We start from the raw sequence: 17951 nt of genomic DNA, 5'->3' as shown, positions 1-17951 counted from the left end.
TTCTACAGTCTACTCCTTTCTGTATGGGGGTACCACAAGTGTCTATAACTATGGTTCTTGGACCGTTCCTCTTCCTTATTTACATACATTACAACTTAACCTTGTAGAAAAAAAGGGGTGCAATATAATATTCTATGTGGATAATACTCATATATATTCAAATTGAAATGAATATAAGTGTATATAATATTTTCTTTGCCATTTGCGTGCCTCTCCGATTAGCAAAGGTTGGGAGTCAGCTTTGTAAATTCGACTTTTTATTCTTCGCGAGGCGAAATAGTTCTGCCGCACTCGCGATTTCTGTCCACTCTCGGATGTTGCGCAGCCAAGACTTTTTTCTGCGACCTACGCCTCTTCTGGCAACTTTTCCCATCATGAGTTGTAGGATGTATATATGACGAAGTAATTTAATTCACTATAATTATAATTCATAATTTTTATTTCCCTACTACTCACTTGGTTTAGTCCGAGGTAGTAAGTCTTTTGTTGGGCGATGAGTACCTATGCTTAATATCGCGCTAACTGATTTTGATGATTCATTTTTATTGGAAAAGATATACTTCAAAGATAGTTTGGTTAGGTTCTGATTACGGAATCCATGACAAAGTAACGGAACTCTTCTTAGGAGCAAATTACCGATACTCGGCCGAATCTTTTTATGCTATCCGGATATTTAAGTCATCTACCATACCATAGTTATGGTCAAGTAATTGTCGTAGTCGAATATGATGATCAATGGGTCCTCAACGACTTACAGTAAGGGGGCGATCTGTGGCAGAATTTCTAACTGTTTGTAATCAAATTTGCAAAGCGCTTACGTTGATTGCTGCATTGAAAAAAATTTGTATATTTACAAATATTTAGAGAAATTGTTAGTTGTGTACTTCAACTTCACTAAAAATCATATAAAAAAACATCCGACTTCAAAAACAATTGATAATATTATAATATACACTAAAAAGTATAAAAATAATTGCGTATTTTTATACAATCTAATTATTGTAGTTACGGTTATTGTAATTTTTGAGTCGGTGTCATTCAAGATAGGTTTGTACATACATAGCTATAGGTGAGATGTGCTTGAGACCGATTCCAAAAATAACAATTATCGTAACTAGAATAATTAGATTAATTAATTAGATAGTATAAAAATACGCAATTATTTTTATACTTTTTAATGCATATTATATCTATTGTTTTGGAATAGTGTTTTTGAAGTCGGTTGATTTTTTGTTAATTTTTTTTTATTACATGGTATAGCTTAAAAATGTCTTAAGCATTTATTCTATAAATAATTAAGCGCTAACTACCCTGAATAATACACGAATAAAGTAAAAGAAAACGAAAATTCGTATCAAAAATTGTTAACAGTCACTTTTATCAATCACACTCAAACCAAAACAAACAAGAGTCGAGTCAGAGCGAGACAGAGTATGCCGCCATCATTTTTAGTACAATTCATACATTTTCGAGTTTATTAGAGAGTTGTGCCAGGCTGGAAATGAATAGTTAATAATTAACGTTTGTGTGGTAAGTAGGAACTTAAAGGTACTAACACAAACAACTTTCTCCATGATTATAACCTTGGGCATTGAATGACCGCCGTCAAGCTATTAAATTAATAAATTTTATCAAAACAAACGAGGCCTGCTGAACCTCTTTAACCCGTTCTCCTCAGGTCTGACGCATATATCGAATGGGTGATATTTTATGGCCGTTGCTTTAGCACACATTGGAAGGAATGTTGAATTGATACATATAGATATATTTTTCACATCATGTTAAAACAGAACATGACAAATGGGTCCAAGAATATATTCTTTATTCAAATGACAATTACAAAAATCTTTATATCATGCATTCCAACAATTTATTATTAAATTAACAATGTCTTTTATATGAAAAAATAAATTCTTTATATTTATAAATGTTGAACAATTTAAACTTTATTGAAAGCAGCTATATCAACACTTTGTACCTGGAACAAAATAAAATGAACACACATTTTAATTTTATATCCGTGTTTACAAATGCGGCAGAATGTTAAGTGATACATCCTGACAATTACAATGCAGTGCCTCTGTTGTGCATTAGTCTGTGGTTATTAGTCCTTAGTAGGTACTCTATGGTAGGTTCGAGACTGGGAGCGGCTTAGTTCGCAGCTCCATAACGAACTGGGTCAGTCTGTCTTTTAGTTCGTTAGTTTCTTTCTCAAATTTCAATACTGATCGTTCGGAGTCCGTCCGATCCGGATTTTCCGTTATAAGCATTGATAATGAACTAAAATGCGAGGGTTCTGGGACCTACTTCGCGTAGTTCGTCTGTGGGAGCGCTCTTTCGAACTATTTCGTTCATGAACTACACAAGTCTACTCTATGGTGTCATTTGTCAGGACTTATTATGTGATACCATTCGGAGTCAGTACCAACACTGATGAGTCATGAGTAAAAGCGACTTAAATAAATAAACTTAATAATGTCTCACAAAACTATTTATAATTTAAATTGTTAAGATGAAACTTACAGCCCAGTAATTACACTAGTCACAGCATTCTTCCAACCGAAACACAAAAATACTTGCACACTACTTACAGTTTCACGGCAGAAAAAGGTGTCAAGGCACAAAACTCGATAAAAAAAAAAGTATAATAATTCTGATTTTTAATCTATACTAATATTAAAAAGCTGTTTGTTTGTTTGAACGCGCTAATCTCTGGTATTACTGGTCCGATTTGAATGATTCTTTCAGTGTTGGGTAGTCCATTTATCGAGGAAGGCTATGTTTTTTTTTCAAAATTAGGGATCCGTAATAAAATTGCTATTATGTAACAAGGTGTAAAATCGAAAACCTATTTTTGCGTGCGCTGCAAAAACTATTGACAGTAGAACAACACAACAACAAAATGATGTACAGGCTATAATATAGGCAATATTTTATCTCGGTATTTCCACGGAAACGAGAAAAACGCGGGTGAAACCCCGCGGGGCACAGCTAGTATAATATATAAATGCTGCCAGAACCTGTGTTATTACTTTTATTAGTATTACATCCCATATATCTATTCCAAAATAACTGATATAAAAATCAGAATTAGAATTAAATTTATAGTTTACAATTATAATATAAAGCATGGATTAGCAACATTATAGAAAATTACATTTGTGAAAAACTTACAAAGTCTTCAATTTTCTCAATTTCTTCAGTGAGCCAGTCAATCGAGACCTTATCATCTTCTACTACACAAGAAATTTGCAGTTTACGTATTCCATAAGCCAAGGGTACAAGTTTAGCTGCACCCCAAAGAAGACCGTCTGTATTGATAGCTCGGACTGATTTCTCTAACTCTGCCATATCAGTCTCATCGTCCCACGGCTTCACATCCAAGATAATATTTGATTTTGCTATTAAAACTGGTTCTGTAGACAAAATACAATGGACACATTCAACTGGAGTTATGAAAGAATCCAACTAAAGGATAAAATAAGTTAAAATAACAGTTTTCTTGAAATATTTGACTGAGATATAGTACAAATTTTTATATGCATTCATACCATTTTTTATTATTAATACTTTTTGTATATGTGTTCAGTAATAACAGAACACATATACAAAGTGTGAGAAAGAGACTCTTTCGCACCATAAACAATGAGCTACTTTTGAGTGTTACACAATACACTTTGAACATTACTGTCACGAAAAAAGGTGTTCATTTGAATTAATGTCTTAATTTTATCTGTATAAGTTAATGTATACATTATTATATGTATACACCACTCATGCCACTCAGACATTTATGACGACCTTTTAATAGGCCATGCCAATATATAATATTTTTATGTTGTGAGCATTTATTGGCACACTAGTGGTGTATAGTCAAGACTCGGTAAAGGGCAATATATTATAATAAAATTTTTAAGTTAACACCTATTCAAATTAATTATAATATTATATGTTTAAAAAAAATGAAGTCCCAAAAAAGTATAATATATACATTTGTTTTAAGACTTTAAAACTACTTTCCATATTACTTACTTTTAGCTTTTTTTGCATTATATGCAGCAAGTCTTTCTTCTCTCAATTTTGCAGCTTCAGCAGTTTCTTCTTCATCATCGTCAGAGCCGAATAAATCTACACCATCGTCTGATTCCTGGTCATCCTTTTTTATCTTAAAAGAAACATTATTGTTTAGTTTAAAGTGAATTCATATAATTTTGAGAATTTATTGTAAACTATCTAATGCAGATTTATTTCAGATACAGCAGCATACATTTTAGTGGAAAGTATTATATAATATCAAAGCACCTGGACTGCAGGTTTAGATGTCGAGCTCTTTGACGTTCCTGCAGCTTCTAATGTCTCAACCCTTGTTTGTAGACTGATCACTAACTTCCGTAAATCGTCAAGTGCCTTCTTTAGATCACCATTTTCTTGTTCAATTTGCTTCAGTTTGTTATTGACTTCTGTGTTAGGCACTCCGGCCAGTGTCACAATGCTATCCATCTGAAAGAGATAATATTGAAGAATATGAATCATAAAGAATAAACTTTAGACAGATTTCTACAAAGATTTAAGCTGCTGAAAACTACTTTTTGGTAGCATATGCAGACAATCAGACAATGAGACTCTCATAGTAATATGTTTGAAAAAAATATATAAAATACTGTTTATATATAAGGGTTATGCTGCTACTATTACAAAAAAAATTTTTAACAAAAAACAACCGACTTCAAAAACACTATTCCAAAACAATAGATATAATATGCACTAATAAATATAAAAATAATTGCGTATTTTTATACTATCTAATTAATTAATCTAATTCTAGTTAAAAAAACATACCGACGAATTGAGAACCTCCTCTTTTTTTGAAGTCGGTTAAAAATACACTGATTAGTTATTACTGTTCTTTAACACAATACAATAAAAAAATCATTCTTACTTACACATTCAATTGAGTCTTTAATTCGCTGTCTTGCTTTAGCTACTTCACTTGCTAGTGAGGACCCTGCGACCATATGTGCATTTTGACTCTAAACATGAATAAAAAGAATACTTAACAGTTGTTACAAAAATTTTACAAGAACATATTAAATAGTCATTAATAAGATAATAATAAAAAGTAAAAAGAATATTAAATTGTGGCTTATTAACAATTTAATATTGATTTATAATGAAAAAGATGACCTAATAAATATATGACAAATAGTGATGTGTATTATTTATGTATGCAGCTATTTAAAAAAATTATCATTAAAATATTGAAACCAATGTTTATATTTTTGTTAAATTATGACTATATTTCATAGACATTACACTAATTCTTTGAGATTTTTAAATATTCAAGATATATTAGAGATTTAAATTTTTTAAACCAGTGTTGATAATAAACTCTTGTTTATCCTCATCTAACAAGCAATATTTTGTGTTTGCAATAAAAATTATAAAAAAAATATTTCATTAATTATATTTTATTGTTTTTTTATATAATTTATATAAAATATATATAAGAGATTTCTACTTATTATTATAGAGCATATAGTCACTCATCACGATATCTCTGGAACCATTAGGCGTAGAGACTTGAAATTTGTTAGGAATATTCCTTCCTCCGAGTAGAGGTCAACTAAGAATCGGAACTCGGATTTTATGATATTCCACCTGCAAGAGTTTTTTTAAATATGAACAGAACAATGTCTGTCGGGATAGCTATCGTTGTATCATTAATCAACTGAATAAGAGATATTTCTTATAATTAATCAACTGGATTTATTAGGTATTGTAATTGGTTTAGTTTTCTCATTGGGTGTTGCATATAAATGATAATCATATATTTTAACAAAGAATATTTTGTCTTCTTTCCAGAGATATGTTTTCAGTGGAACTGACTGTAATTGCTCTAGAAAGACAATACCTTAAATAAAATATTTAAATTTCTCCCAAACCACCAATTAAATAAAAAGCTTGAAAAGCTTTAAATGAGAGGTCAAATAGCTCACTTGATGGAAATAAAAAAAAACCCAGTAAGTAGTTCAGAGATGAGCTGCCAAACTTGAAGGTCCCTGAGCCATAGTTATTAAAGGTTGGGAATGCAGCAGGTGCTCAATACACACAGCAGTTTTATAGCTGCTAAATCATCTAGATTTAATAACAGATTTTGTATGGCAAAGATCTACATAGCGAAATATTGAATTTTGGATTGCCAAGAATCAACAGGATGGAAGAAGTTTTGCATTTTGAGGTGAGATTCTATTGTCTTTGTTAGAAAAAACTACTGAATGATAATAATATATTTGCATTAGCACATACCTTGTTCAAAGACTCGTAATAATTTTTTTCAGCATCACTGTAAACATTTTTGTCAGTCCAGACGTTTTCATACTTTAATGTAGACATTTTATCTGAAATAAGTTAGTGATAGTGGGAATCTTATTCTCGATAATAATATATTTACTTAGAGCTTACAGCAACATACATTTTTTAATAATTTAATTTGACTATTCAAATTTTGTATTACCTAGTATTTCAAAAAATATTAAATTTAAATAATAAATTATTAGTTTCTCAAGTTCTGTCACCCCTCTTCGATTACTCAGAGATAGATACCACTTCACCACTTGTTCTTTTCCAATTCTTTTTTATCGAAGAAATGTGAAAAAGTTAGGTTACGTGGCAAAACTTGTATTTATTAAACTCATGCAACATTTTCTATGAGTAAATAATTTACTTAATATTACCTGATTAGTTGAAAACGAAGAAATACAGCAGAAATCTAATTTGCAATTCGGCAGATAGTCTTCAACAGACAGCAACGTTGAACGTACTTCTCGACTCTCGTCAAAGTTCAAACTTGAAAGGAATTTCAAATTCCAACTCCGCGTAATCCGAGAACTTCAAAAGTTGAGTTCAGGGTTGCCACTTGCCAGCTGTAGTTTAAACTTTCTCCTAATTTCCTTACGACATAAATTGATAATTTTCTACCAATTTGTTATGTTTTTAAAATGAAAACCTTCACTTCTAAGATTAATACACAAATAAAAATTAAAAACCCAAGTTTTATGAACGATGCGGGGCTCGAACCCACGACTTCTGGCGTTCCGTGCCAGTGCTCTAACCAACTTAGCTAACCGTTCGAGTGACGTTTATTTTCTACCAAACAATTTTTTTTAATATCTCGCCTAGTATAGGAATACTGGGTCTCGAAGTCTCGAGCGGTTGCCAATTCCGTGGCCATCTGGAGGGTAAAGCCAAATTGGCTTCGAAGAAACTGGGCATCATTAATAGAGCACGGCAATACTTCAAGCCGGCCCACATTCTAGCGCCCTGCAAAGCGCAGGTCCGGCCACACATGGATTACTGCTGTCATCTATGGTCAGGCGCACCCCAGTATCAGCTCGATCCTTATAGGCCGGCAACGCTCCTGTGATTCCTCTGGTGTTGCAAGAGAATGTGGGCAACGGTCATCACTTAACACCAGATGACCCGTACGCTCGTATGTCCTCCTATTCCATAAAAATAAGAAACCATATCTTGTTGTACTTTTTATTAAGTGTATTAAACTTGGCGTGTTCCCTGACATTCTGAAATATAGTAAACCACACCAATATTAGTCGGTATGCACTTCTGACCTGAATACCTATAGTATCGTGTTGTTTTTTCCATCTCTTAGCAAAATTTTTGAAATAAACATTTAAAGTGAAATGATAACTTACTTTCACTCTCATAAGTTACTTCATATGAAACAATTTGGCTTTACTTGGTGACGTTCAACTATGGATGCGAGGTATATATAGGTGTTCAGCTAATTAAAAATATTTTTGATGCCTGGCTTTGATTGAGTATTCACTTGGTATCTTCTGTGATTTATTTAAAGCCTTTGATTGTGTTCAACATTCAACGCTCATATTCAGAATGATATGTAACTATGGAATCAAAGGAACTGCGCTCGATCTTCTGATTTCTTGTTAAAAATAGAATTGACGCGAATGGTAGGAGATCTCCTAGGACTCCTCTCACATACTGAGACCATGGGTACCACAAGGATCTTTTCTTGGACCGATCCTCGTCTTTATCTACATAAACTATAGGTTCTCAACGTGGGCGATAACGCCCCCTTGTGGGCGTTTGAGACTTTCGGGGAGGCAGTAGAAGATCCAGAGAAAATTAGGGGGCATTGAGATGGCGCAGATGGGGCGTGGGTAAATTAAAAAATTCACACACACATCCAGATGGTGGGGATGATATCCTAACTTGTGGCATTTAGTGCGAAGGTGGAATTCGGCGGCAGGAATCAGGTTAAACAGCTCTTCGGAACACTCCCCGTGATAAATGCGGTAGAAGAAACAATGAAGCGACATCTCTACGCAACGCCGAGTGATCCAGCCGTTCACAGAGAACTGGGTCCCTGGGCGGTCAAATGGGTTGAGCTGATACTGGGGTGCGCCAGACTAGAGATGACAGAAATACTCCATGTGTGGCCGGACCTGTGCTTTGTAGAGCGGATGTGGGCCGGCTTGAAGTATTGCCGTGCTCTATTGATGACGCCCAGCTTCTTCGAAGCCAATTTGCCTTTGTCCTACAGATGGCCACGGAATTGGCAATCGCTCGAGATTTCGAGACCGAGTATTCCGATACAGCTATCCACATCCGGGAGCCGCGTTGGCGACTCAACTAATTGGGACAGACCATACACCAATGTGAAACTTTGTACAGATCGGCCTGCGTAGTCTGTGGTACGTGATCCAAGCCATTCGGCAGTGTGCCCGTTGGAATCACCCAAGACTACGATTACAGCGGAGGGGATCTGTGCAAGCACGTCTTCAATTGCCGCTAGAACGCAGCCCATGAGGTGATCGGTTTCTGCGTTACCACTATGGTACCTATAGACACACGCATAGATGCGGACGCGGTACTCTAAATCTTCGCGGAGCCAGAGAGTAGACAGGTCCCTACCCTCAAAATTGCCGAGACGGCGACGGCAGATACGGAGCGGGGTGCCGTGGAGTTACTGCCTCTTTTGTCCTCGGTCATGCATGGTTCTGTGAATTCCTCCCCAGAATACGACGGGCAGCCCGAGCGAGAATGCTGCGAGAACGAGTACGGCCCCGGGGAAAGTACAGGGCCTCTATATTGAAGGATTAGCTAATATACCTATTTCTAGTTCAGCATACGCGGTAAAAAAATTTAGACAATTTACTTTTGTTACTTTCATAGTATTATGTCCTATGCCCCCCGACGATTCATCATCATCATCAGCTGGAAGACGCCCACAGCTGGACAAAGGCTTCCCCCAAAGATTTTCGCGACGATCGGTCCTGCGCTGCCCTCATCCAACGCATTCCGGCGATCTTGACCAAATCGTCGGTCCATCTTGTGGGGGGGCTACCAACAGTTCGTCTTAACTTCTTAAGGTGCGTGATCGCCTTTCGAGGACTATACTGCCCCGACGGCCATCTGTCCGTCGAACTATGTGCCTGCCCACTGCCACTTTAGTTTCGCAATCATTTGCGCTGGGTCGGTGACTTTGGTTCTCTACGGATCTCTCCTCATTTCTGGTTCGATCTCGCAGGGAAACTCCGAGAGTAGCTCTCTCCATTGTCTTCTGAGCGACAATGAGCTTTCTCATAAGGCATTAGCAACCACGTCTGCGTTCCGTTCCACTCTTTCCCGAAATTGGACCTGCCCAACTGGATTTTTTATCCAAGGTAGACGTACTCGACAACAATTCCGAGAGTACAGTTCCTAACTGTTACGGGAGTTGGTGTCTTCGTCTTGTCCATGTTCATTTTGAGACCTACTCTTTGGGAAGCTGTATTGAGGCCATCGAGACTGGGTTAAGTCTTCCATGATGTATTCGCCGTTGATGATGATGTGTAGTCCAATCCAGTCCAGAAGCTTAAAGACATAGATTTCGAGAACTGATCCGGGGTGCGTACTGTATGGTGGCGTTTCCACACAAACACTTCAACGCTTCTATATATTGTTATTCAATGTGCCACCTCCAAAGAGACTGACTTGATCGAATTAAAGGCTTTCTCATAGTCCACGCAAGCATTTTGGTTGGTTATACTTTTTTCATTTCTTTTTTATTTCTGATCTATGGTGCTAAAGCCTTTTTGGGAATCCAGCTTGTTGGGTAGGCTGGAAGTCGTCGAACCTGCACATGAGACGACTTCTTCATGAACCTGCACATGAATCTTCAAAGCCATTTTATCGTACTTTTTAAGAATAGCACCACTATACTTCTGTGCCATGCAGAATTTTGCCCTGGAGGATAACGTTATTGAATAGCTCCTGGAGGACCTTAAGCACAGGCTTCATCACTCGGCGCCTTGTTGTTTTTAAGCTGTTTTAGGGCCACACTGATCTCGTACAGGCAGACGTCTGTATGGACACTATCTACACTATATCTTCCGTATAGTGTCGGGTTAATTTGACTCTGGAATCTTCAACCTTGTTGATAAAAGGTGCCCGTGCTGTCCGTAGAACTACTCGACCTCTCTCAAAAGTTCGGGTTTAGTTTTCAGTTGGCTCTGCCCAATAGACAAACCTCGTGCGAATACTTTGGGAGTCTTTTTTACGTCTTACATCCATCAATTTGAGTGTAGAGTCTGAGATTTTTCTGGTTCTTTTTGAACGGCTGGCCTTAAAGAACTTAGACCCTGGCGTTTGAACAGCTGCCACTAACCTGCTACTACATTCGTCCACGTCAACGCAGTCACCGCGGCATTCGAAGCGATTTTGCAATGCGAGTCGGAGCGAAAACTGCACCAGTCGAGACCGCTCCACTTATAATGGATGATGATGATTCAATGTGTCTCTTACTATGCGGTGATCACTCCACGTTTTCACTGAGTTGATCACAGACATCATTATATATAATGTGTCATTTGGTCGACATAATGAAGTCAATATCAATGTTTTGGTGGCACGATCGGGGCTGATCCAAGTCCATTTGCGTTGTTCTGGTTTCATGAAGAAGGAGTTCATCATATAGAGATCTTCCTTCTCCATGAAGTCAGCCAACATCTGGCCTCGGGTGTTCCTACTTCCATAACCAACCACTCTCAACTCACCGCCGCTACGTTTACCCACTTTTGCGTTAAAGTCTCCCATGACAACGTTAAGTGTAAACGGCTGTTGAGATGTCCTCATACATGGCCTCCACCTCCTCGTCTGAGTGTGTCTAAGACGGCGCGTAAACCTGAATGACCTTCAGCGAATACCGTTGAAAAATTCTGAGTATTAGATACGCTAACCTATTCGATACGGTCCCCACCTCAGTTACGTTGCTGAGGAGAGACTTATGCACGAGGAATCCACCCTGAGACAGTTGGTCACCGTTCCGGAAGTAGAACAGGGTTTAATTCTAATGTTGCGTGACTAATTTTAAATAATTCTGATGCAGATATTGTATTTTGACTCTTTATAGAATCCACGCGGACGGCGTCGCGGACAGCAGCTAGTATGTCATATTGTACAATATTATTTAATTTCCTATTATGCGTTTCAATGTTGAATTAAATGAAAATGAAATAAAAATAAAAAAAGTGATTGACGTTTGATTCATTGATGACTTTTCAACCTACGGTTGGTAAGTTGGATTCACGTTGGCGTCATACAAGACATAGGTTCACCTGCATCTGGGTCATTTAAATGGTATTTTGAAAAATCTCACATGGAAAAATAATTGTTAGTAACTTGGCTAAATATTTTCTCGGGTACGATAATAAGAATTGGTAGGCAGAAGACTCAAGTGAGTCTCTAGATCGTCTTTCAAGTTTTCTAAGGTAACATTTGTTATGAAGACAATGGAGCGTGCGTAGTAAGTGATTCCTAATTCACTGATATTTTTTTTTTATGATAATAAGGGACGAGACGAGCAGGACGTTCAGCTGATGGTTATTGATACGCCATGCCCATTACAAACCGACCACAGTAATGCTTACACATTACTGCATCACGGCAGAAATAGGCGCCGTTGTGGTACCCATAATCTAGCCGGCTTCCTGTGCAAAGGAGCCTACCACTGGTGATAATTATCTATAAGTTACCAGCGGAATCACAATTGCCAGGCTTTTATGTGATGTGCGTAGTTTTTCTTAAGGTACCAATGTCTATTGTTTTTATTAGAAAATTGACGAGACAAACAAGTCGTTCACCTAATACGCCCTGCCCCTTACAATGTAGTACCGCTCAGTGCAGAACAACTCCTCTGAGCACTTTCCGTGAAATAAGGGTAATTCATGTCTACGCAACGCCAAAGAATCATCACGGAATTGAACGTCAATCCATATCTCAATGCTGAGTATGCCGATACAAGCGGAGTGATCTTGAATCGAGGGAATACGATAAAATGAGATTTATGAATCACATTTTTTTTCAATTCGTGATATCTGTATCAATTAAGTGAAAATAGTTATTTTTGTTAATTATATGCTCTCCGTTTTTGTTATACCTACCTACTTTGAATAATATACTTAAAAAAATTGACAACAAAAAAGTACACCTTTCATTCGACTTCTATAAAAATAAACGGTATTTTAAGTTATTATTTACTAACTTGGTAGGTCGTAGGTGCCTTGTCCTGTAGCTTCAAATATTTTGTTTAAATATTTGAAAGTGTCACATACAGGAACGGTCAACCCTCCTTCTGATCAAGACTATGTTTTTGTGGTATTGTTTTTTTTATTCTTAATAGTCGTTGAACTATTTTTATTTTTCCTGTATATAATATTATAATACACCTAGTCATGAAATAAAACATCCAAAATAACTAACCGTGATTCTATAAGTATCTATTCGTGTAAGGAGCTTTAATTGTAGTAATATAATACTACGGGAATCCTCCGGTTGTTGATAAAGATTCAAGCCGTGTATTTTTTAAAATTGATTAGATGAGATGTTATAAATATCCATGTGTATACATATATATATGTTCGTGTAAATCCATCCTAAATTGACGATTATTAATAATTTAAGTCCTATAAGTAGACGTTCTTGTGATCTGTTTTCCATCCATCTCCGGTATTGGTAATTATTATTTAATCAAGACTGATATAATATAAAAATGTAGATTTCAGATCGATTGCCAGATTTACAATCTGGATTCATATAAATAATGTTAAACTAGAGTTATGATATTGAGAGAGGCTGTATGTTCCGGGGGGTGGTGCTGTTTAATTAATAATTTACGACACGAATTTCAATTTTCAGCCTTAGTTCGAAATGGAGGCTGGTGGTCAATTTGCCAAAACTGTAGTCGACAATCACAGCCGTCGACTCCCTTGAAGCTGTTGTATGTTAAACTCTAAAAAAGACCGGAAGAGAATACCTAGGAGAGACTCCTGACCGCAGTCAGCTTCTTAAATCATGCAGGTGTGACAATAGAGAAGACGAAAGAGGCTCACGTTAGGTACTGCCTGTCCTTTGGTGCAAATGCAACTCGCAGAAGGGAAAGATAAAAATAAACAGAAGCGTAGCCACGAAAAGAAACAATGATCATGAAAATATAGAATCAACATAAAGGCATACAAAACTTTGTTATCAATATAGACGCAACTAAAGCAATATAATAACTGCAGGCTGCAGCAATAAAACTGTTCCAGAGTAACCGGGGATAAGGGGCGGCGAGATGCGGTGTGAAGTGTACAATGTCTTGTGTATGCTCTAACAGCAAAGAATGTCTCTTTGCTCAAACTCACCAAGCATCTCAACAAGCCTCACGCTAGCTGTTAATTGACCAAAAACTTACTCACATCTAGATAAGGAGTACCGGCAGTCGGAAAAAAGGACCTCGCCTTGCCAGAGGGCCAGAAGAGTAGAAGAGGTTGAAGCAGGTGTAAGTATTGCATGGGTTGTGAAGCGTGTGTGTTGGTGTACGTGTCATTGTCACTTTGTACAAAGGCTTTCTCGTCATCAGAAGTGTCGAAATGGACATGTGGAGGTGGTCTAATTTCACACTCGAGTGCGGTTACCTGTACTCGTATGACTCCCTACCAAGGTGTGAGGGTGAAGGCTCGCCTTATCGAAGTAACTTAGTAATGGTCTTCAAAGGCTAAGTAATGGTTGGCAGTTGAGATCACGGTGAAGGTTCTCGATATACCATGTGGCACTGGTGGCGTAGACAAGATAGACCGACGATCTGGTCAAGGTCGCCGGAGTAGGTTGGATGTGGGCAGCGCAGGACCGATTGAACAGCACATGGCGATCTTTGGGAGAGGCCTTTGTCTATTTATGTATACTATTAATCATTTACAGAAAGAATCTTAATAGCTAACATAGTCCCGCAAAACTGTTTCGACAGTGTCTGCATTGTCTGCAGGATCAAGTCTCTTGTAATACATTAATGCTTATTAGAACATTGATTTTATACAAGTGTAATTAATAAATATTTATAAAAAATATAATAAAAAATCTAATTTTAATTTTAAGGCAGTGTTGACAATAAATATTTCTTAAGTTTAGTTTTGAATTTTCTTTTACTGGTTTCTCGGTCGGATATCCTCAGGCAAGCTGTTTAATAGATAATTTAGGCGTTTTTCAAAGTCCTATCTCCGTAGTAGTTATTGATCCTAGGAACCTCGAACTTACCAGCGGACATCAACCGAGTATCGTGGTTGTGCAGTGTTTTGCAGCCTTCAACTTTAAAAGTTTTAAATGACACTGATCTATTAAAAAAGCTCAGTTAAGATAAATAAATTTAAATTAACAAATTCTCATTTTTCGATCCACTTTCAGAGACGAAATAGAAAAATCTTCGTGTATTAGAGACCTTGCTGATTTATTAATAATAAAAAATAATTTTATGTCCTGTAGCTTTCCTGGAGTATGCACTACAGTAATATTATTCTTTACAATTTCTGTGACTACTAGCTAGTGCTGAGCGACCATTTTCAAAACTAAAATTGATAAAAACCTATTTAAGAAAATGTATGAGACAATACAGGTTATGTAACTTGGCTAATTCTGTCTATTGAAAATTCTGTGGCCCGATCTTTAAACTTTGATGATGTTATACACACCTTTGCGGAACAGAACGCTCGAAAATAAAAATTTTCTTATGAAAATATCTAATTGAAATTTAAAGTGTTATTTTTATTTCATTGTAGATGTATACAGGTTTCCTCGCGATGTTGTTCCTTCACCGAAAAGCTAGCGAATAGATGACGAATGCATTGAGATATTACGTTCTATGAATGAATGTGAAGTCACTAATACGCATTGGGCTAGCGTGGGGACTACAGACCATTCCTTCTCGCCTAAGAGAGGAGGCCCATTGCCATTAGTGGGACATATACAACGTGTAATTGAGTACGCTCAAAATCTCGAAGTTTATTAAAATTAAACCTCAGTTGTACTCATACAATGTGATGATTATACTGATAGGGCCCCATCATAAGAATTTTCCACGGGCCCCAGATGGTATAGTTATGCCACTGTTTTCTTCTTCTTCTTATACTATCCAATTGAACCAAAAAGAAAGGCTAATCATAGTAAATCTATTCAGAAGGGAAGAAGAAGAAGTAAAAAATATAACTCCTTGCTTTTTTTAACAGCAAACTATTTCCAGACAACATTGGCTACGATGCTTTGCCCTTTTTAGCAGATATTTTCTCTTTACAATATGTTAGTATTTTTGCTAATGTAATTGGCGGTGCTTATTTATGGTACGTCCGTTTATGACTCACAAAAAGAAACAGTACACTATTAACAGACGAGGAGTATACTCGACAAAATGAGTTTACGACTTGCATGAAATAGTAAGAGTAAGGTAGAAGACGATTGAAATGAGTTTCTTGCTACTTCTTCTCATTAGCTCAACCCTTTACGAAGTAGCGGTAGATTCAAATATAAAAATATTTTTTTGACATTCATAATTGCCATTTCCGTGATCTACATGAATAAAGTGATTTTGATTTGATTTGATTATGTTTCAAACATGAAGATTTTTTTTATTTAAAATCGTTGAAAATTGTTTGGTTATTACTTTTTACCATTTCATTTCATTAGCATCACCGAAAAAAATATTTCTTTTTAGTGGACTAAATATACCCAAAGCCATGATGCCAAATATAGGATCTCTCTTTCCTTCATAACATAGTTCATGGTAGGATCGACAGTACAGAGCTAACTGAACTATTCATACAATTACGAGTGCCGTCAGCTCGCACTAGACACACGCCTCTATTCCAAGTCCCGCTGAGTCATACTAATTATTATGAAAATTCGGTAATCTGTCGCACTCTATGCAACTATAATAAGCAATTCAACAGTACTGAACTTTTTAATAACAGTAAAGGCTGCTTTAAAAGGAGTGTTAGTAAAAATCTAAAGGAAGGTTAAATTTAGAGTAATTCACAAACACACACACACACACATGCACACACACACACACACACACACACATGCACACACACACACACGCACTCTCACCAAGCCCCACACGCACAAATATCATGTCTTTTTATAAATATTGTAAATCCATTATTAGATGTAAGTCCTACAAAATAGTATTATTATAACCTATTTTAAGTTCTGTGGATTTTGTGATGTTTTAAATAAAATAAATAAATAGGGTCCAAAATATAAAGTTGATGTGAGAAAATATTGGAGTAAAAAAAACATTAAAAAATTAATTTAAATCACACTCTTTTCCCTTTTCTTGACAATGTATCTCTGCAGATACATCAAAGTTTGAAAAATTCTCAGCCTATCATTTTTTCGCTAAAATGAAACATATCTATGAAAATATTTAGATGTTTTTATGCTTTTCGAACATAACCGAATTTTTTTAAAGTAGGCAACACGGGTGAACTGTAAAACTCCTTTCATTTTCTACCGACGACATGCTCCCGCGCAAACAGGTAAGAAAAATTTAATGTATTTTATGGTTATTATGTCTGTTTTGTGAAATTATAAAATATAGTTGTTTTACTAAGAAATTGAATAATTTGCAGTATAAATAATCATCTGGTTGGTGGTTTTATTCACATTTTAAATGGGTGTATCTCGTCGTGCACACTGCCAACTTCTCTAAGAACTTTTACAGAATCATCCTGTATCTACACGTGCACACTGCCAAATCCATAAGCGATTCATTGTGCTTACAAAAGCTTATCTTATTTTCTGTTTTTTTAGATAAATAAGTTGCATATGCTTTCAATGGGCAGAAAAATACTTGTTTTAGTCCCAGAACTCAATCAATCATCGAATGATGAGGAAAATTCGGAGTCTGATTGTGAATTTGGCAATATTATTTTTCAAAAGCACTTCAGTAATGGATCTTCACCGGATCCTTCGCTTCAAAACCTTCACTTACTTTCTGACGGTGAATGTGACCTTGCAAACGTGCAAACATTATTCGATTCCGGCCCTTCAGTACCAGCACAACCACTTGGAACCATTTCCATGAACTCTTCAGCTCAAGATTCTCTTCTTTCATCCATTTCTCCGTCACAAAAATACCTTGGATAAACCGAATAGTACCTGTAACACCTGAGCCATCGCCACCTACAGTAGTAGCTTCACTATCATCATCCAACGTAAAGAATACGCATTCCAAACAGCCAAGATTAGCTGTTAAAGACCAGCGTTCATAGAAAAGAAGCATTTAAATTTCTATTGGGTAAACAAGAAACTTGAACACGAGGCCGAAACGCCAGTTGGTCTGCTGTCATCTGTCCTAAAAATCATCAGGCACTGCAACGCGCACATGGGTGGAGTAGATCTTACGAACATGTTGCTTGCCCTCTGCAGAACTGTAATGAAAAGTCGTAGAAATTACTTGCCAATGTTTCCACAGATCTTGGATATGTGCGTAAATAACGGCTGGATTTTATATATTCTCAAATAATACTGAATTCTTGGAGAAAATAACTATCAAACAAATCTGATTTTATGCCACCAGCACCAAAGAAAACCATCAAAAAACCTCGTACTGCAAAGCGTACTAC

At 36.4% G+C, this 17951-nt stretch overlaps 1 protein-coding gene and 1 pseudogene across 1 annotated transcript; both read right to left on the bottom strand.

Annotated features, from left to right (window-relative positions):
• Nucleotides 1-1801: 1801 nt before the first annotated feature.
• On the bottom strand, nucleotides 1802-6902 carry LOC126966398 (probable elongation factor 1-delta). Its single transcript, XM_050810401.1, has 7 exons — nucleotides 6735-6902; nucleotides 6307-6398; nucleotides 4944-5030; nucleotides 4303-4500; nucleotides 4033-4165; nucleotides 3175-3416; nucleotides 1802-1978 (listed from the first exon to the last, which is right to left on the bottom strand). Exons 2-7 carry the CDS (start codon nucleotides 6391-6393, stop codon nucleotides 1940-1942), a joined length of 786 nt encoding a protein of 261 aa, XP_050666358.1. The 5' UTR covers nucleotides 6394-6398; nucleotides 6735-6902; the 3' UTR covers nucleotides 1802-1939.
• A 597-nt stretch (nucleotides 6903-7499) lies between these two features.
• On the bottom strand, nucleotides 7500-17608 carry LOC126966648 (uncharacterized; annotated as a pseudogene).
• Nucleotides 17609-17951: the final 343 nt, after the last annotated feature.

Source organism: Leptidea sinapis, chromosome 10, assembly GCF_905404315.1.
Source record: "Leptidea sinapis chromosome 10, ilLepSina1.1, whole genome shotgun sequence".
Classification (NCBI taxonomy): Eukaryota; Metazoa; Arthropoda; class Insecta; order Lepidoptera; family Pieridae; genus Leptidea; species Leptidea sinapis.
The sequence above is the reverse complement of the archived record's forward strand: the minus strand, read 5'-3'. Positions and strand labels throughout refer to the sequence as shown.